Source organism: Cygnus atratus, chromosome 17 (assembly GCF_013377495.2).
Source record: "Cygnus atratus isolate AKBS03 ecotype Queensland, Australia chromosome 17, CAtr_DNAZoo_HiC_assembly, whole genome shotgun sequence".
NCBI lineage: Eukaryota > Metazoa > Chordata > Aves > Anseriformes > Anatidae > Cygnus > Cygnus atratus.
Window position 1 is genome coordinate 7,384,437 of NC_066378.1, and position 21,679 is coordinate 7,406,115.

At 37.5% G+C, this 21,679-nt stretch overlaps 1 protein-coding gene across 3 annotated transcripts in view; it reads right to left on the bottom strand.

Annotated features, from left to right (window-relative positions):
* The window catches only part of ARVCF (ARVCF delta catenin family member), a 270,617-nt gene extending 249,577 nt beyond the window's left edge, over nucleotides 1-21,040 (bottom strand). Inside the window, exon 1 of one of the 3 annotated variants that reach the window (XM_035556879.2) lies at nucleotides 20,791-21,040. In XM_035556879.2, the coding sequence (XP_035412772.1) occupies nucleotides 20,791-20,793 (3 nt within the window). In that variant the 5' untranslated portion in view covers nucleotides 20,794-21,040. Of the gene's footprint in view, nucleotides 1-902; nucleotides 972-20,790 lie in introns of those variants that run through there. The other 2 variants (XM_035556865.2, XM_035556866.2) reach the window with 2 other exon arrangements.
* Between the last annotated feature and the right edge of the window lie 639 nt (nucleotides 21,041-21,679).

Sequence of the window (21,679 nt, forward strand, 5' to 3'; positions counted from 1 at the left end):
ATGTTCCTTTACCCCGCCGGTTTTTCCTTGTGTAAGAAAACTTACTGTTTAGTTACCTCAGGAGCGGCTTCCCAAATCATCAGAAGTCATATAAATTAATAAATTACTTGATCTTTGACTGTACTGTTCTGTCAATGGCCCTTCACTTAAAACAAGCAGGGCAGCAGAAGGGTCAAGTGCTGCAGAAAGCCATACATCCCATTGCATAAGTAGATAGCCATTGAATTTGTACCTGTGTTAAATTCACGTGCCACAAATTCCAAGGTGAATCATACTCCTTCAGAGCTCTAATAAGCTGTAGATTCTTTGACTCCAGAAGCCAAAAGCCTTTATATTCCAAGTAAAAATAACTAGCAGCAGCCTTACTATGTAGATAGTCCAGAGAACAACCTCAGATGAAGTCTGATAGTACAACTGGACACAAAGCTTAGAGTGGCTGAGAAGAAGCAGTTAAAAGGTTGGAAGCCAGTTTATCCCTTGTCTAAAAAGTGAGACAGCAGTAGAAGAAAATATTTTGAAAAGGTCCATTTATAACATTTTAGAGGCTTTATTACAGTTACTTTACATACAGTTAACTGTTCTGCATTTTTATTATACAGACAATTGTTTTTGTATGGTAGTTTGCTATTCCAAGCAGACTAATTCAAACTCTTGCATATCTTAGCCATGCTCAGTTCAAAAGCCCTAGTGTTTGAAAAAGGCCACTGAAGACTATTACTAAAAAATGAATGAGTCTTTCATCACTTTATTGTTGGCTGAAGAATGACAATTGTGAGACTATCTGGAACAGTGAAGAGCAAGGAGGACTAATTTAGTAGCCATTTTGTCTTCTAGATTTTTTAGCCATAAGTAAGCGTAGATATTAAAATAAAAAGTGTACGTAATGAAATTTTGACTCTTACCACCCTTTCAGGAGAGTCGTTAGGCCCCTTCCCTCTTTCATAAAGCAGAACTCAAAGTTATGGATATCCCTGAAAAACACAAGAGACGGATCAAATTCTGAACAGAAGTTCTGTAACTAAGTGACTATTAGCTTGCTGACCTGCACAAGGGGATATCTCTCTAAGTAGCTCTGTAACCCAAACACTTGCCAAACCTGCACTGCTATCCCTAGTTCAAAACATCTAAGGCAAGACTTTGATAAGCCTCAAAAGGTGCAGCTTCTTGAAGGCTAAATTCACGGCAGAAATTTCTTATCTGGTTCAAATGCTCTACTATGTGGACAAGTTTCTGCTGAAATCTCTGGCTCACAACATCATTCAAAACTATGATAACAAGAAGCAAAATAGTTAACATGGTACACCCTACCTCTTTGCTTAAACAAAATTATTCTGGATCATATGCTTTATTTCAATAACCTAACGCTTCTATTACAGGTAAACTGAAAACCAAAACAATGAGTCTTAATAGCCAGAATCCGTTTGGTTGTAGAATATTAGATGAGTCATGTATTAGCCACAAAATAATTCACGTAATGCATAAAAATGAAATTGTTTTGTAAAAAAAGACATTAATTAAAAAAAATAAAAAATGCACGCATGGCAGTACCATAGAATTCCATATTGGGCAAGATGCAAATAGAAAAATGTGTGTGTGTGTGTGTGTGTGTGTGTAAAAGTATGTGTATACTCTTGCATACCTACATATACATGCAATATATACACATATATATGTCCAAGAATAACTGTGTCACTACAGTGCCAAAGCACCACCAGGTCTTTCTACTGTTGGCTAAGACAGGATTTGTAGGACTGTCATATTGACATAAAGAGCATCCCTTAACAGCAGTGACTAGAGATCAATATCACAAATAGCTACTCCTTTTCTTCCCCCAGTCCTCAGGGAAGACTGGTCACATCCAAGGCCTAAAGCTGAACCCACTAACAAGAGCAACAAACAACTAACGCTCAGGCCCATACAAGAGGTAGGAGCACTCAATTGAACACAGAAGGTTATTCATTCTTTTAAGACCTAGAAAGCACCAACCAAGCTATCTACAGACTGTGGTTATGAAGAAAGACTTCTCCCCTCATTCGTGAAAAGCAGTCAGCATTTGGCTGCCTTACAAAGCCCAGGTAGTTTCCATGTGTTCCTTCACCTTCCAAAGTAAATTTTATATATCATTTCACAATTTACAAGTTTCAAGGCAACACTTTCTCTTAATACAATAATTACAGTGCCTTTAGGACAACACTTGATGAAAATTTATCTAATTAGTCAACAGGATCCTCAACTCTGATCAGTAAAATGCTTTTAAGTACTGCAGAACAAAGGAGAAACCCCATCACAAACATGAAACATACTACCAAGTAGAGCACGTACACAGAAATTCAGTTTGTCACAAAATAAAATTTCATTAAAGGGGTCGTGTTGTTCCAGAAGCAGCACTGAGAGAGATGGCAGAGTTGGAAGAAATGTCTAGAACCAGTACAAATCCAACCTCAGGCAAGAATTTTCCCCCAAAGTTTCACTTTCATTAGCAATTCAAAGTTCACCTGCTGACCCATTCAATCTGGATGGCACAAACAAAATTTTGCTATTTTTGCCCTATATATGCATTTTCTTTTGCCTTAAAAAAAAAAAAAAAAGAAAAAAACCGAAACAATATTAAACAGCTATTAGTGGGGTAACATCACAGTTTAAAACAAACAAGCAAAAAAGTCAAGATTTACTTGGTTAAATTTTAAAACATTGCAACAAATCCTAAACTGGCCCTTCTAAAATTATTAAGTATGACAGTCCTGTACAACGCATTTAAAAGCTCCTACTGTTAAAAAGTGAAAAATTATGGCCTTAAAAAAAAAAATCAGTATTAAGAATCTCACTGATGAAGAAAAACAAAAGCTGAATGGCAAGCCATTTTAGTACATGTTTTTGCCATAAAAATCCAGATGTCACTTGAGTTACAAATCTGGGTGCTCTGATACCTACAAATGCCTGTAGCACCTAAGATTTCAGGAAGAAGTTATAATTATATATAATGCATCTCTCTATGTATCTACTACTTCTTCTCTTCTATGAGTAACATAGCTCAAAAAGTATGTTCCACATACTGGCAATTTTCACCTGATTAAAAAGTAACCACTATTGAGCATTCAACTCATGGGAAGAGAAATTCAAGTGTATGACGTGTACACTGTAAAAAGAACAGACTAGTGCAGTTCTTCACAAGGACAGTCACCTGCTGTTAAAACAAACTCCTAACCTTTTGGAATCACATACTCTTGAAATGGCGAGGGGTGTGGATGTAATGTGATTTTGAACACCTCTGTGCAATGCAGCTGAGCAAAACACTAGGCAAGTCAAGAATGCAATGCAAGGGAACACGCCTTCCAGCCTTCACTTATACCCTTATTAAAAATGTTTAGTCTGCCGAACTCCAGATCCCAAACGTCTCAACTTATCAGGAATCAAGCCAGCATTGAAACTACAAAAGCAGTAAGTGTGGAATTGTGTTCTGAACTTGCCAAATAAGTACCATGGCTTAACATACACCACTAAGGAGGGGGAAAAAAATCACGGAAAAAGAGCACTTGATTTGGTGGCCTATCAAGAGCTTATTGAAACTTCTTTTTGCCAGATCAGTTACCAAGAACCAATGAGTGTACACTCTGACTGCAGTACGGACTATCTCAGAAAGCCTCTTATAAATATTTAAAAGACCCACCGTATCAGCAATTCCAAACAAAGGGTGAAGGTCTCTTAAAGAACAGCTCTAGGCATCATGCAGACAATTCTGACTGGAACCTTATGCTGAACCAATGCTGGCTGACAAGGGCATGACCTTCTATTTATGCTGAAAATGATGACTTGGTTCCAAAATTGTTTCATCTTGCTGCCATAGATTTAACGGCTCAGGCTTTGTCCCCATGAGATGAGTAAAACATGCTCGTTACGTAACCTAGTCCCACAGGTACAGATCTTAAACAGAAGCTAAGCACCTTTATTTTAATATTTACAAGCACGTCCTCAAGGTGCTTTAATGCAGACCAGTTTTAGAGGTGAAATCCAAGCAGAGCCCTTAAGTCCCAGGAGTGTGCCACAGTCCCGCATTCTCTACAGGAGGATCACACTGCCAGAAGTTGAGAGATGGTAACACTAAAAACGTCAACAAGAAGCAGTATTTCTGCTCAGCGCTCACTGTTCAATACACCATCACAGCAATTCCAAGGCTCTTCAAAAATGTGCATAAATGAAAGGAAATAATTTGTTTTGTTTACACAGTCTAACAGACAAGACGATTATGAATTATTTTAGAAAATTCTTTCAGCTTGTTCAAAATATTTACTTCCCATTGTTTTCATCTTCCTAGTTACAGACATGCCAATGTCAGACAATATCTGTTACAATCAACTTGAATTTACTATTCCTAGCATCTGTCCTGAGTCTAACCAATAAAGTAATGCTGAACAAGAAGAGGGGATGAGACGAAGAATGGAATCAAAATACCGCAGAGATAAGCAGGCAGTTATTTCTTACTCAGAATGCAATAACAAGAGCTCTAGAGACCAAAATGTTCCAACTGAGCTAACTATGGCTTCCTGCTGCTGTTACTAACATGGTATTGTAGAAAAGAAATTGCAAATATTACTCACAAAGTAGAAAATACCAAATACAAACAAAGAAAATTATGGAAGAAACATGCATCTCCTTGTAAAGCCAAAGCTCATTACAAGACTATATTCAATATCCTTTGAATATACCTGTATAAAGTGACAGTGGAAGCCTCTACATTTAAATAAACCTTTTAACATACTTTATCTCACTAAAAGTTTGAGGTTAAGGTTTATTTTCAGTGGATACAACCATATTGGTTAATTTTTATTTATTTTTTTCTTAATTAATTATATTTAGTCTGGTCTGCCAGACTCAGCCTCTGCACTTGAAGGGATGTTGCCACTTCTTACCTGGGAGAGAACTTTCCTACATTTTTAAACCACGGGAGACAGCTGCTTTGGATCATAACTGGAGTTTTGTAAATGCAGATTGCTAACGGTACCCTCAGAACTGCAGCTATACCCCAGCTTCACCACACAGCTCTGTTCATCCAGCTCTGCCTTCACACCTCTTGCCCATGCTCAGAGACTGAGTGATGGGTTACACCCGCCAGTGAGAAATGTAAACGGAGATTGTCTTGCACCCCTGAAACTGCTTCCTGGTCTTCCTGCCTCTTGCAGCAACAGGATCCTTGCAACTTTGTTTCCTCTTGTAGAGGATAAATAATTTGAAGGATATTCAATTATTAAATACCTTATTTCGACAGAATCACAGAATGGTTGAGTTTGGAAGGGATCTCAGGAGATCATCTAGTACAATCCCCCTCCTAAAAGCTGAGTCAATCTAAGCAAGTTACTCACAATCTTTTCCAGTCAGGTTTTGAAAATCTCCAAGGATGTAATCTCCACAACTGCTCTGAGCAACTTGCTCCAATGTTTGATTCATCCTTAAAGTAATTTCTTTTTCTTCTCACTTTTAGATTGAAATAAGACTCTCCACTTGGTACCTACCAGCATATTAGGCTGTGCTGCCTGTTGCAGTATTCTGTATTGGTGGGAGCTACTTAAATCAATGAGCTCTGAAAATGACAATGGGATGTATAACCATGAATTTTATTGAACATGCCTGCATGCATTAGTAATGACACAGTATGGCCTCTGGGTCCAATAATGCAGAGAGAGCTGGATTCCTTCATCTTCCAATGACTGCTCTAAATTCCCTAGTCAGACGAGGACACACAAAACAGGAAAACATTTTTTCTCTTCTCCTGGATATTACACCTGCTTTGAACCAGTTGGATTTTATCACCTGATTGTACACGTCTGGTATGTTTCTTTCCATTTCATAATGTCAAAGACATTTTAAATACTTAATTTATAATGAAGAATCTACAATTTACATGCCTTGCCTCCAAAAATACAAGCAAGTAATCATTCTGAGGTGGAACTGGGAGAAAACTGTATCACCTTAAAGATCTTGAAATTTCTATCACAAATCAGTCATTTGATTTCATGTGAAATGAGAAGAATGCACAAGTTGGGTAGTATGTTTTTTTTTTCCTTTTTATTAGAAAAGTCTCAAATGACATTTGCTGTAAGAAGGACAACGCTAACAGGCAGTGAAATGTCAAACGTTTCCCAAAGAAGAGTCAATTCTGTTCATCATGAGTCTCCTCCTCTTAAAACACTGTAATTTAGGTGCATTTAGTCAAATTATACCTGAGTGAAGATGAGAGAAATAAGTATCTGATAGTTAAACACAAATACTAAAATTCTGTAATTGTTACATTTGTACATAATCCCTTTCTTATTTTATATTCATTAGAAGAAAATGCCTTGAGAGATTCCTCTTCCCCATTAGAATTCTCCAACTTCACCTATTGCTGTAAATATTTTATATCTGTGCAGCTCCTAGAGTCACTAAATAATCAATCTTGTACTTTAAAATAAGGAATCCTACTTCAGGGTCTTTAAAACAAACTAAAAAACAGACACTTTCATTCTGGGTTCCCCACACACTGTGTGCACCTACAATTTGTATCTGTATTGTAGGATCCTCCTAATTAGATTGCATTTCTTTGAGCCAGAAAAAAAAGTGACAGTCTACGCCTTACAGTTCTTTGAAAGATGTCCTAGTAGGTCAACTGGTGTGTATATAAGGGCTTTGTGATCCATTTGACACAAGTAAGATAAGGTTGGTCAACATTTCAGATGCCCTCAGTAATGAAAATCAAAGCAATGGATATTGATTCCATTCATATCAATCTCAAAATGGTAAATAAAAATATGTTCTCTGTGTAGCAGTCTCACACATACATGCAGATATATTTAATAAATCTACAGATAGCAGAAAGCTCTGATTTAAATCAGACTGTATGTGAAATATTTATTTTCTTAACAAAGGTACTATACAGACAGTAAAGCTGCTGACATCTCTATATCACTCGTACTCATAAATTTAACCAAAGTCAGAAACCCTTGGAAGATCATGACTTTTCCTACAGATTACAGCTCAAACTTTGTCTACTTCTGAAACAATAGCTCAGTTCTTTAACAGATACCTGTGTTAATGTTTTGTTGCTCATACAACACCAATATAAAATGTTGGTTTACTGCTTCCAAAGAAAGAAAAAAACAAAAACTAAAAAAATCTCTCCTCTGTGCAACCAGCAGCTTTCCCCTAGACTTCAACCTCTTTTCACCGGAAATACGTTGTATTTATTCTGCAATTCTCATTAGTCTTTCCCCTCTTTTGTGGTACCACGACAAACTACAGATATCTTTTTTTTTTTTAGGCCTCTGAATGACTAAAAAGCTAGCTTTCTCTCAAAGGCCCAACTTGCTGCATCATCAGTGGAACCATGCAGTACAATCACATACACACTAAGTTTCTAGCCTATAGCTTCTTTTTCCCAACTACGCTATTGCAACAGACAACTGCATTTGGCACCTGTAAGCTCTTTCACCACAGGGATCAGTAGCCAATTTGTTTAATAAAGTAAAACAGCACTTTCAAAATGCAGTGGTAGTTACTCATTATTCTACAGGTAGAAAGCCTGTAGCACAAAAGCCAAAACCAATAAAAAGCCAATACATAGTTTTATTTATGCATTAATTGCCTATTGACAATTGTTCTCGTTCTCTCAGTCCAACTAATGCCCCTCTCCTGATGGAGAAATCACTTTCACTGTTTCCATTTCCTGCCTAGTATGCTAGCATTCCCTAATACATAAATCCCTCCCTCTTTTTTATAGCCCTGAAATGGTGACTGTTACTGAGGTCAATATGAGAGAGGTTTCTAGTAAAATAGAAATGTCACACAACACTGAGCAGTATACTTTGTCTTGGATAAAGCTTAGTTATTCTATTTGAGTATCCGTTGGGATGTTCCCTATCTAAAGTATTGCTTTATCTCTTGTGCCTGGTTCTTTATAGAAGCCCCTTCATTATGTCTGACAGAAAAAGCAATGAAACACAGCATATTAGATTACATCAGAGAAGCAAAAGAAGATTTCCCTTGAAATACGCACACATTTTTAGTAAACTTACAGACTTTTAAAGTCTGTAGACCTAGTTTGGATTTCTTCAGCAAAAGGAAAAAAAACAATTAGTCAACTACCTAAGAACTGGGAGAGCTGTATGTGAAAAAGGACAATGTAATAATAATATGTAACAGTGAACTGTATTCTGTAGGAGGAGGAAGTTATTAATACCAGGGTATACGACAACAGAAGAACTACAACTGGATTTCAGCATGGTACTCTGAAGATCCATAATAGAGAAAGACTGACTAGGCATATATATGAACTACTGGAACTACCTGAAAACGGACTGCCCGTTTTATGAGCACAGAGTAAGAGTTCGGACTATTTAGTCCAGCACAACAATGGCTGAAAGGAGACAGAATCATTCTCACTAAATACATTAAACGTGCAATTCTCAGGGAGAGGAGTCACTGAAGCACAAAACCAAATCAATAAGAACTAGCTAAATAAAATAATTAAATAGAGGTATGGATAAATTTTTAACCATCAGAATGATGAGTAATGTGAAGCAGATATTACATGGAAGGTGCTGAAAAGGCAGAAGAGCAGCAGGATTGTCCAGGCTCAGAGGGAAGCCCACAAGCTAAACTTCAGCAAAATCATTTGCTTAACTCTACAGCTCAGGCTTCCACCATGACAAATGAATGCTGTAACATACTTGCAGTTTAGAGATCATTCTTTTAGATGTAGCTGCTATGTATTACTTTATTCTCCTAAAACACTAAAGCCAGGCACTTGGCTGAAGAAATGCAGAGGGAAGTTATAGCATCTATACAAATTCATACTTGAAAGAAAAGAAGATACTAATTTCCCTGAGCGTAAGAAAGGGAAGGAAGTACTAAACTCAGCCTACTGTCTCAGAGCCATGAGGTTCAGAGGTGCCGCTGACTCAAGAACCATGGCATATACTATGGTAAGGGCTATATTACCAAAGCAAGTATTATGCAGTTCATCGTGATCTGATGTCCCAGGATCTGTATCTGTAGTCTCAGCCATTATTGCACTTAAATATTGAGAATTAGGGTCCTTGGAAACGAAAACAGCAAAGAGACAAGTGAAATAACTTACTCTAATATCAGCAGAAGGGAAAACGTGACTGAAGGAGACCTTTGATTGCTATAAAACATTCCAGTTTGAAGCAGACTTTGTATGCCATATGGACAAATCTTGCAGAGGATGGACCAGACGATCTATTATGTCTTTACTATATGATTTAACTTCTAACTTGTTTTCTGACACTTTAGTTCCAAAGCTTTTCCGCTCTGTGCCATATCTCTATAAGATCCAGTGCAACAAGAAGCTTTTGCATCTTATTTTTACGTTAATAAATGATGTGGTGAGTTCAACAACTGAAGTTCAATCTGTGTAAATTAGCGTTAAACAACTTACTTCCTGATGAAAACACAGAGTTAAGTCCTTCAAATATCAATGCAGAAAATGAGATAAGAAGTTACAGAATCTATAGCTTTGGTTTCCAGAAAAATGATATTTCTTTGCACTGCCCTCCTGCCTTGGTTATATCCTTCATACATTTCAGAACATTTATCTTGAGAAACTTTCAAGTTCTTCCTACTCCTCTGTGGCACAAAGAGATGGCTTTTACTTTTTTTTTTTTTATATATTCAGACAGAGAATGTGAAGCAAGTCTCTCACTTAAGACATAAAAAGATTTAATCCAAAAGAAAAGGAGAGAATACAAGGTCAAAATAATATGGGAAAGTAAAACATCCCGTAGGACAGGGCTTAAAAACATTCACAGTTCTATCAGCCAACATTAAGGTTACCAACATTGCTACCCTCCTACAGAGAGGGAAATGAGAAGAATTTGCTAAATATAGATAGAACTGTTTGGAAGGATGTCTATCCTTACTAGCGCATTCATCTGTTTAATTGTGGGCAATATAGCCCGCTACACAGCCTGAGGCAAGTGTGGATGTTCAATATTCTCCAAATTATACAATCTAAACTGAGATTGGTCTTAACTCCACAGTTTACAATTGTATAAATGGAAACTTTTTGAAACTCTTCGGTTTTAACTACCTCTGAATTTCTTTAGTCAGATTTGGGAATGTTTTAAATGTTTTCAAAATTGAGTGCATTTTTAAACAAACATGCTGAAAAAGGCCATAGGATTCTCGTGTTCACTTTACGGCCTGAATTCTTCCAAATCTTATGAATTTCGGTAGCTAATGAGATATCACAAAAGTATACAAATATATTTGGACATAGAAAATCCTCTAGAATAAGCAAAGTAAAAACCAAGTTTTATGCTAAAAGCTCTTCATAATCTGGTAGTCTGAGGAATCTGACATTTTTCTCAAACTGATTTGTAAGCGTATTTTTCACATAACTCTAATAACCCAATTCTTTAAACATACCTATCAATACATCTTACCAAATCAACCCATCTTTATTTGAAAATAAAATCTGAAACGTCCCCATAAGCCTAAAAGAAACAAGGAAATTTATACCTTTGGGAGGATTCTAATACCTAATTCCCTAGTTTCAGTGACAGTATTGTAAAGGAATATAATGGAATTTAACAGGGTCTGGGTGCTAAATCCCTTTAAGAATTTGGGCCTAAATTCCAAAGGGACCACTGAAACTCCTTGGCCAAGGTATCATCTTATCTATAAATCACAGAAAGGTTCTCATATAGTCCTTCTACTCAGAATTCATTCACTACAGACCTTCCTTCAAATGAAATCTAAACAAGACAGGCTGCAAACCTCATCAGATCTCTGCACCTTGTCAGCTGAAGGTCCAACAGTTCGAGAAATTCCTCAGTGTCTCCTCAGTAAGTCTCAGGAAGAGTACAATGGTAACTGTTCAGAAATTTAAAACTTTGCATTCGGAAGAGAGTAAATGTTCAAACATCCCTTGGAAAACAAAATCCTCCATTATTTCTTGAGCATCTAAATGCAATTACTTGCCTAGCACTGAGAAGAGATGAACTTTTATACATTTAACAATATTTAATGTTTGTTAACTGTAAATTTCAAAAACCACTGCTAGCAACACATCACAATTTTGTCATTGGGATGCATGTTAGACAAGTAACGTTAGATCTTCCCAGACAGCTAATGAATATAACAAAGTTCGGTTAAACATCAGTTCTTTAGTCCCATAAAAAATAAAATTTCTGAAATTCAGTTATCATACAGTTTCTCTGCTCCAAAACAGTGAAAAACGTGTTGTGGTGTCATGAACCAAAGGAGGCAGCTATTCCCTTGGACAGGTAGATGAACATGAGATGGAATTCAGAAACCCCACCATCAACACAGTAAGTAGTTTGTAAAAGCTGAAGATTCCATTTATCACCTACATGAACATGCCAGCATGAAAAACTGGTAAAAAAAAATTTAATGTGGCAAATATTCTTCCAAGAAAATAGCCCCATTTTTGTATAGGACAAAATATAGGCAGAAAACATGTTCTCAAGAACTAGCGGGTTAACGCATGAATACTACCCTAGAGAAATCATCTGGGGAACCATTCTGTCTGGATTTCAATTTTTTCTTACTTTGGGATTCTTCTTTCAGCACCAAGCAACAAAACAAAGTATACAATATACTATTACATAAAAAGAATGTAGTATCTTTAATTTGGTTAGATTTAGCTCAAGCATAGTATGGACATGTTTCACTTAACTAATCCTGTGCTGAGCTCCTTAGTACAGAGTCTTGAACATTTAAAGCACAGACCAGCTCTTTTACACTGTAATTGATTCTACGGCCTACAGTTTTGGTATAATACTGTGAAACTGAAGACAGGTAATAAAAAAGATCTAGAAGTTAGCCAAGAATTAGGATTTTATTTAATAATCTGAAGAACAGAAAACTTGAAGACATTCATATTTCTCTAAATTACACTAAGATTACTCCTGTTGACAAACTGTAGATATATTTGGATATGAAGATGGTAACACCATCAGAATAGAAGGCTGTGCATCTAGACAGCTAGTGTGCGCAATACTTGCAAATTTGAGTTTTTCTGTCTGACATTCAAACGAAGATTTAGAGTGCATAGCAATCTGCATGAGCAGTTGAATTTAAAGCCTTATATAGACTTCACACGCCAAGATTATTAGCAATACATAGTTAAAGTTTTCTCATCATCTCTATCAGAGATTTTATTCAATACAAATACACAGTAATTTTCCTTTGGACTCATGGCTAATCATCTGATCAACAAAATGAACATGTATGTCCAGGAATCTAGGTATTACTTTCAAGGAATATTGTGATTCCCAAATTCCTACTCAAATTATATCCAAATTCCTACTGTCTGTTTAATTTCACTGATTTTAGCCTTAGAAAAGAAAATCAGAAGATAGCATCAATCTTTTAAAATATGTTTCTCAGTTAGCAAGAGACAGAAATATGTATCATTATTAAGAGAAAATTACATTCCAGTTTAAGGAGGGAACTGGAGTGAAGGTTACTGTTACTGATAAAGAATTTCTACCAAGACTTCAAACTTACAGATTAGACAATTCAATAAGCTTCCACTGCCACATCACATTAAAAACAATGCCTTACCTACACCTCTACATACTGCCCCAGGAGAGGAAACGTGGTTATTTTACTTCCATTATCTTTCAGCCTGCAGTAGGGAAGTGCCTCGGTCCTGAATCAGAACCCACAGGAATTTAGCAAGTGCTATTTCTGCTTGTAGTAAAATCTTCAATATGCAATTTACATCTTGATATGTCATCATTTCTTGGTATTTAACTTAGTAACAGCTTCTCTGAAGTAGAGATTTTATTACATAAATTATGGAAGTAGCAGGCTGGGGGTAGTGAAGACAGCATAAATTCCTGAATCAATACAAAATATGTCCCTGGTAGTAGTTGTTATTCTATGCAGGTGTGTTATTGATCACAGTCATAATGGTCTCACTTCAGCTGCTGTCAATAACTCACTAGTTGTGTTGTCACACTGAATTAAAGAAGTACCAGACTAAAAGTATGCGAAGTTACACCAACATGGCTTGACCCAGCCCGTGGTGCAAAGAAGCAGAACACTGCCAGTTTAAGTTAGGATTCGTGTTTGACACTTCAGTTGACATTAAATTGACAAAATAAAGTCAAATGTGATATTTATTCAGGTGGAAGAAGAGATTGTTCCTTAAACATACTGGCAAAATCTTAAATTTAGAGCTACTACATATAATAAAACTTCTCTTTTAATACCTTGGCACCATTATTGGGTACACTTACTGACACGCGAAACTGAATTTAAGTTTTATGCAGAGTTATTGTCATTTTACTGATCAACATGAATGAAACTTTCTTGCATCAGACTAAGAGCTGTACCAGGAATGGTAAATTATTCTGCCTAGTTTTGTTTTGTTTTTAAGAGTTCGTTTCTAAATCAAAACTTGACAGCAACATACAATAGCAGAATAGTAACTGTAAGCCAAAGACTTGCAAAGCAGTGAAAAGTTAAATATAGATGTTGTTATAAAGTGCTTCTTACAATTGTGATGTTAGCATATATAAGGATTTTTCTTTTAAATACTTCAGAGATGACAAATAGCAAAACAAGAGCACTCGCTGTCATTGACTGGTTTATTGAAATGGAGAAACAGATCCAGACACGAGGCAAAAGATTTCCTACTTCCAGCAATCTGATCTCTATGCTATTTTAACCCATTGCAAAGGATCAACAAGATGTTAGGAGGATTGTATCTCAAAGACCAGAGTGTCACTACCAACGTCTATACCAACAAATTGTTCTGTACACATTGCAGAGAAGCATGGCAACATTAAATAAAATTTGCATTTCCTTGAAAAAGCACTATTTTAAAGAAACAGTGTCTAAAAGAGACACTATATATTTCTGGTATTTCTCTTCTTGATACTTAAGGGATTCTCCTTAACAAACCCAGTATGTACACTAAGTCATGATCATGCCCACCTTTTTCTCCATACACATTCTTGTCGAAGGCTGCCCTCTCTTTGCCAGAAAAAAAGCAATATAGAAACAGAAACTCTAGCAGTGGCAAGCTTACTGATCCCACTGAATTGCTACAAGTGATGTTAGAACACATCACAAGAAACTCAACGAATCAACAGAATTCTTGCAAAGTTCTGACAACTGCACAAAATGGACAAACTAATTTTTTCCCTTCAATATCATATAATTAACCTCATAGGTAAGGTGTATGAATGATTGTCTAAAAAAAAAAAAAAAAACACTCAATGAATCAATGAGTGATTAAAATACCCACCTACCCACCATGTAATAGTTGTTAAAAGTTTTGAAGTTTTGATGTATACATGCCAAGAAAAATATTCATGACGCCTCACTTTCAGCACCAGACATGCATGTTTAAGTTAGGATGATAATCTTCATATACAATCCATATTTGCTACTCAGAAGAAAGGGAGAGAAAGTTTCCTTCAAGGTGCCAGTTATAACACTTGATTCAGACTCTTAGAATGAATCAACTTCTAGAGAAGTCTGTCTCTATTCAGTTTTCATTTGCAGACAGAAGTGGCACATCTCAGACTCTCCTCCCCAAAGACAGTCCACACTTTATGAACCATATTTGAAGTCATTCTGCAATCCACTGTGCTCTGGGGAATCTCCGTAACCTTTGCTACTCCACATACTGTCAAATGATTATGAATTTTTAATTTAAAATCTGCAAAAATAGGTTTACCCAATATCACTACATTCATTCAGCTCTCTCAAGCAGTCAATCCAGCTGACGTGGACATTGTTGAGTAGAGAGCATTGCAATACAGTCCCTTAGCCATAGTAATAATCCAGTGAAAGTTTACATGGTCTCTTCTATCGCTGACCTGAGAGGGAGTTACTTAGCATTTTGTCACTACACAAATTAAATATGCAATGTTTACTTTAACAAGGAGGTCCCATGGAGGAACTATACTGCTTATGCTTCCAACTCACGGGTAGAAATTACACCACCAGAGCAGATGAAAAACAGGCAATTAAATTTCCAGCAATCACAGAATTGTAGGGGTTGGAAGGGACCTCGAGAGATCATCAGATCCAACCCCCAAAAGGTAGTTCTAGTTTCACTAACTTTGCATTTCAACAAATGCAGCTCAATTAAGACTTGGTTACAGCGACAAGTTAAGGTAGCATTTCTCTGTACCAAACAAAACAAGTGAACATTTCTTTTCTAAACTTTTTGTTTGTTTGTTTTTAATTTCTGCTATCATAAAAAAAAAGAGGCAGATATGATACAAAGCCCAGATCCTGATTTTTCTGGACAGTACTTAAAATTAGGCTACTGCTCTGCACCTCAAAGTAAGTCAATGTCAACTGTACCTGTACGAATCCTTAGAAGGATTGCTTCATTAGATAACTCAAAATACATCCAACTGAGAATGGGAGTCTTAATGTCAATCCCCTGAGAAGTCCATTCTCAAGAGTGCCTGTGCAAAAGAAGCACTGATGCCTAATTCTATACAACCAAATTACTAAATCCTGAAAAAAAACAAGGAAAAAATTACTTTGGGTTTACCATAAGTACACACTGGCAGGACTGTCCCTAAACTGATTTACTTACTTTTTCCCCTCTCACTTGCAATGTTTAAGCTGTAACTCTTCAGTAATGTATTTGAGAAGACACTAAATGCTTCACAACTCTTAAATAACCCGTAAGTACCTAAACAGTAATTGTTCTGGAGGACAAAAGCCCGTTGGCAAGGCACTAGACTTCAAGCTTCCAGTAGCTTATGATAGCAATAAGAATGCAAACAAAATAAATAATAAAAATAAAATTGTGAAAGATACCTTGACAGCGTCCTTTTAATCTTCAGCAAACTTGAGATGTCATGTAAGCACCGAAGCAGCAAAGAGACGATACTGCTTAGATAGCAAAATCTCAACTTCTCCCTGACCTACGAATCATAAACTAATAGATTAGCGGTGCACTGGCATACATCCACACTGTAGCTCATGGAAATCCTGTTGCAGCTTCTGAAACAAAATCCAAGCCCACTGAGATGCAGGAAAACCTTACCTAGAAACAACATCAACTGAAGCATGCACAGAAGATTTTGACACTGCAGTCAAAGACCTTACAGAACAAAGACTGCAAACTGTCCAAAAACGCCATCCTACCTGTAGAGATATAGCATACTGCACATATTCAGAAACACAGAAAGGCCTTCCCAGGGCAATATAAACTGGAAGTGAAGCACAGTAACACAATCCACCCCATGTCTTCCTGGCGGATCTTAGTATCTTGTAATACTGCCACCAGTAGTGTGACCAGACTTAGTTTCTTGTTACAGACACCAACACTCAAACCAGTCTGCTATAACCAAAGACTGTCATCACTGATGACAAAATTTCTCCCATTACTGTTCATGATTACTGATTTCTGTGAAATCTTGCAAAACAGTACTATCACTAAGTAGTAAGGATCTTCTGTACAGGCAGAACAATATTTGCCTTTTGAAAAACATTTCCCTAACCCAATATCATGTAATTATTTCCAATCCCTTCCAATACTGATTTCTCCACAGCTTTCATGTCATTGTAGTAATAGCTCTAGTTCATGGTTCCATTTTTTCTATACTATTACGTTACATCCTAAATGCAGTTTTATTTATTTTTGGAAGTGAACTAGTCTTAAAGAGTGCTAAATTTTTAAGATGAGAGATTTACTTTTCATCACATCAATTTGGAAAAGGAAATACAATCTCTTCAGGTTTCTCAAATGTGCTTTGCTTTGCCTTTAAAATGGCAGAACCATTTCTTATGTTGGAAATCATTTCTTTCACACATCAACACAGTTTTGAGATCTCCAAGACTGCAATGAATGTGAGGACTCATCTATCAGCATCTAGATGACAACAAACCTCTCTCAACAGCCATTAAACAAATGTTGGAAGAAAATTACTTTCTTGGGCTACTTGGACTGGAATCTGTGATCTAAATAAAACAACTTTAGTCTTTCTAAATATACTCAATTACTCAACTTTGCTCATTGTAATTAATATCAGCTGATTACAGAGGATTAAGACTTGCAGAATCAGACCAAGAGATCCTTCAAAGAGGTATTCAGGGAGGTGGAGAACTGCACATGTTCAGGCTCACAGGTTCATTCCCCAGTGTACTATTCCTAGTAAGCATTTTCTAGATTGTACAAAAAGTCTGCACTTGAGAAAACACAGATTGAAGTATCTACAAAAATACCCATTGACTTTGGTTTCCCAGGTTAACTCCTCAGAAGGCTCAATTTTGAAAGATACGATTAAGCAAATCACTTTGACTTCATTGTGGTGAGCCTCTTAAAGCCAACTTTAGATGGCTTTTATTTGCCATCAGTGACTTTTTCATCGATTTTATGTAGATTGGATGACAAAACTACAATTCTACAGCAAAATAAGAAGGTATAAAAACAGTATCAATTTTTACAAAATTGGATAAAATAAATTAAAATAAATAAGACCAGGGGTATAATGGTCCCTTGCTTAGTTAAAATTCACTATTTTCAGAAAGAGGACATTTGTTTCAATAGGGGTATGCTCCCATTAATGACACCTATTGTAAGAAGATGTATTCAATCACGTTCTTTGAAGGAATGAGCAGTGACTAGATATGAGCTTCATCAGCTAAATTGAAGTGTTCTCTAAAAGAGATTAAAATATTTTAAAATACCATACATACATATATTCCTAGTGAGTTTCTTATATGCTTTTTGTTCCCAAGATTTACTAATGTTCCAGAGAGGCACGCATTTTGATGGGTCAAAATGTGAAAGTATTCCGAAACACAATGGCAGTCAATGAGTCTAATCAGGACTCTAAAATGACTTTTTTCTTACGTACTACATATAAGTTAATGATGAATAATAGATGCTGTCCACTTATTATTAAATGATTAGCCATGTGTATACACCAAAAATGCTACTTCTTGAATACGTGACTGCTACAAGCCTGACTTCCAGCCTTTCAAAAGATTGGCTCTTACTTAACTGAGCAGCCTGTTCTTCCAACACTGTAGAGAAAGAGGCATAAGATGAATTAGATTCACTAGAATTAGGCAACTTATTTGTCTTGCATTCTACTTAAAATGAATGTGACCTAAGCTAATGCAGAAGATCTAGACCCCTAGAAACTCAGCATAGAGAGCCAAAAATAGCTTTACGGCTTATTTTGGATTGCATATAAAATGCAAGGGTAGGAGCAAAAAGCACTAACAGGGAACAAAAATTTTCGCTCTTTTCAGGTATTGAGATATGTAGCTAACTTTCTTGCTTCAGCACACACGTAGACCACATACAATCTGGAATTTAAGAGTATACTTTAAGTAATCTCCCAGTTCTTATTTTAATGTTTTAGCAGTATCATGGCTTTACACCCTTTTCTAAAGAAAATATGTTTGCGAAGTTACGTGTACATCTTAAGTATTTTGCATTATAGAAAGAACACTTTTTCTAAAAACTCGGGGATTTTAATTTTTTTTAAATGCAGTTCCATGTGACTCATATGAAGTCTAAATGACCTTACTGAATCCAGCACATCTGATCAATTATTTCCCTGTCCATCCTCGTATAAACTGGAGTTGGCCTTTTTCCTCTTTCTTCTGTAAAGACTGGCAAGAAAGTGAAAATTTTGACCTAACCTTTCAGCTTTGATGATTACTTTGATAGCTATTAGGAACAGAATGCACTCACACTGGACAAGATACCACTATAGTTTAGTCAAAATGTGAAGAGAGAAGCTAAACGTAATCTCACACTTAGCTGCTTCAGCATGTGTTTACAACGCTTGTCAATGATTTGTACTCACATAATAAAATATTAAGAACAACAAATTATAAACCTGGTAGCACAAGAATTCTAACAGGTTTTCCTCACAGCGTATTCATTCTGACATTAGCCAAAATCCACAAAAATGCTGCAGATATAACGTGTTGCATTACATAAAACCAAATACAGAAGCTTAGTTTTATAAACCTGTAATATGCATGCAGATGGTCATCAAGACAAGGCATCTTCTCTAAACTGCAGTTTAAAGAAAATCTACAAAAAAGGCAGGATTTTTGCCATTTCTAGTGCAGCGTCCTAACTCAATACAATGGGAATTTGTCTCTATTTACAACTCCTACCAGTTCTTCCAATATTAAAGAATTGCTGAGACTAAAATCCACTGCAGGGATTTTCAATGAACAGATGAAAATCAAAGAAGGGAGCAATTTTTCATCAATTCTAGCTAAATATCAGGTCAAATCTATGGTTTTATTAATTGTATTTCAGTTATTCACATCGACAGCAACTATGGCATAGAAAATAAAATCAAAGTCAACTTTGTAAAGATCACCAATGTCAAATAAAATACATTTTAAGCATCTTTGAACAATAGATGAGGATAAACTATGCAGTGAAACTATGCAGACAAACTGTATTGTTCTTCTAAACCTTGCCCTCCTAATACATTCCTTTAGCCAAGCAATGGAAAGATAAACCCATTTACCTAATGGAGCATATAATTTAAATATTTCAGGCAGGCATTTAGAGATGTTGCTTGAAATAAATTTAACAGCGATCCATCCAAATAGTTTGCATGATGAAGAGGATAGCATAGCTCACAACTTATTTTTTTTCCTATAGGAACTCTGAACTATCCAGCCCTTTCAGTTACTTTAAAGTAATACAGCATATACACAGTGATTAATACAACAAAACATTTTTTTCCAAAGCAGATTTAACGTGAAGCTGCAGTTTTCTCTATTGCAGTGCCTTGCAACATTTCTAAAGACGCTAAAATTTCAGGTCTTACTACTGCACCATGCAGTCCTCTGCAATTTTGTAAACAAAATATGTTTAAATTTCTGGATGCTTAAAGGGACAATGCACCTAATACAGACTGCAGCACTTCATCCAAAGGAAGATACTATCAGGCAGTGTCAATATTCTGTCACTTAAGATCGTGATTTTTACCATAAATCATTCTCATTAATACAAAACAGTATTGTTTCCCCACAAACTTGTATCTAGTGTTTAAAATATTATTAGAATCAAAGCAAGTCTTCACTTGACTTAAATATCAGATCAGGTTTTTTTTTTTTTTACATGCTAAGAACCACATTTTGTATTGTGACCTGCCTAAAGCACAATGGTACACAGTAAAAAGCCAAGTATACGTTGTAAGAATTCCTCCTTCCACATACACAAACAAGTGCCTACATTTAAAAAAAAAGAGATAGCCTTTGCTACATGCATGCTTGAACTGAACATTTTAGAGAGTTGTTCAAGTTTTGAAAGCAATAGATTTTAATCATTCACAGCAGTACTGCAGGGAAAATGAAAATAAGAAAAAAATATCTAACTTTTGCTCTTAACTTTATAACAGATTTTATATTTGTGAAGAAATAGGTTAGTTCTGTTTGGTCTTTGCTACAAAGAGACTCATCCCTTATGCATGCCACAAATAACCTGAGCAATGACTTCCCTCCATGACAAGAACTGGCCATCATATTGCAGGATTAACACAATGTTGGTTTGTTTAGGAGTTGCTTGTGTGTGTGGTTAGCATACGTAATTTTTTAGCTTTTCGTATACATCAACTCCTCTTTGCGTATCTCACCATAAACTGATGAAGGCTGTTAAACCCTAAAGAGCAATCTTTAGCAAACAAAGAAGACTGGTCTGCAACCGTGATGTACAATCATCCCAAACGTACTACACCCTACGAGAACCTCTCACAGAAAATAGCCTGGCAACCTCACCCATTTCCCCAATCCCACCGCTCTGCTCACCATCTCCTCCGTCTTCTCCTATTCCTCTGTCTTCAACCTATTTTCCTTGCCTCTGCCGGCTTCGCGGTATCACGGGGAGGCGGGTGTACCAAAAAAAAAAAAAAAAAAAACCAAAAAAAAAACTCTTCAATAAAACACTCGGCAACCGCTGGGCAGCACATCAACGCAAGCCCCTCACCCTCCTCCTCTACCGGCTGCCGTCTCCCGGAGCTCCCCGCCCGCCGCTCCCGCCCCCCAAGCCCCGCGGGCTCCCGGCCCCGCGCATCCTCGGCGGGGAGCTGCGGGGCTGCGCCAGCCCCCGCCGCCTCCTCACCCCCCAGCGCAGCGCCGGGCGGCTTTTCCCCTCCCGCCGCCACGTTCCCCGTTACAAAGGGTGCCCAGGACCGTCTATATCGGGGAGGGAGAGGACTCGGGATCCCCTTCCCCGCGCTCCCTTATGCTCTGACTGCTTTTGGCACCGTTGTTGCAGCAGCCGGGGGTGGTCCCCGCCGCCGCCCCCCCCCCCCAGGGGGAGCCCCGGGGCGAGGCCGCGGGCCCTGCCTCAGGGGAGGCCCGGCAGGAGCGGGCCGCGCCCTCCCCTCAGGCCGCACCGGTGCCGTCTCCTCAATTTTTTTTTTTATTTTTTTTTAAAGCCGGGCACGGTCGTTCTTCAACATTCACACTTGGGGGAAGAGAGGGAATGGGATCCGTGCCCGCCCGCCCGCCCCCCCGCCGCCGCCGCCGCCGCCGCCGCCGCCACCACCACCACCGCCACCACCGCCACCACCGCCACACGGCGGCCAGCGGAGGGCAGCAGCGAGGTCGCTCGCTCCCCTCAGCGGTGCCCGCCTGCGGCCGCCTCACGGAGCAGCGGGTTCCTCCTGCGCCGCCAATTTTCCGATTGGACGGC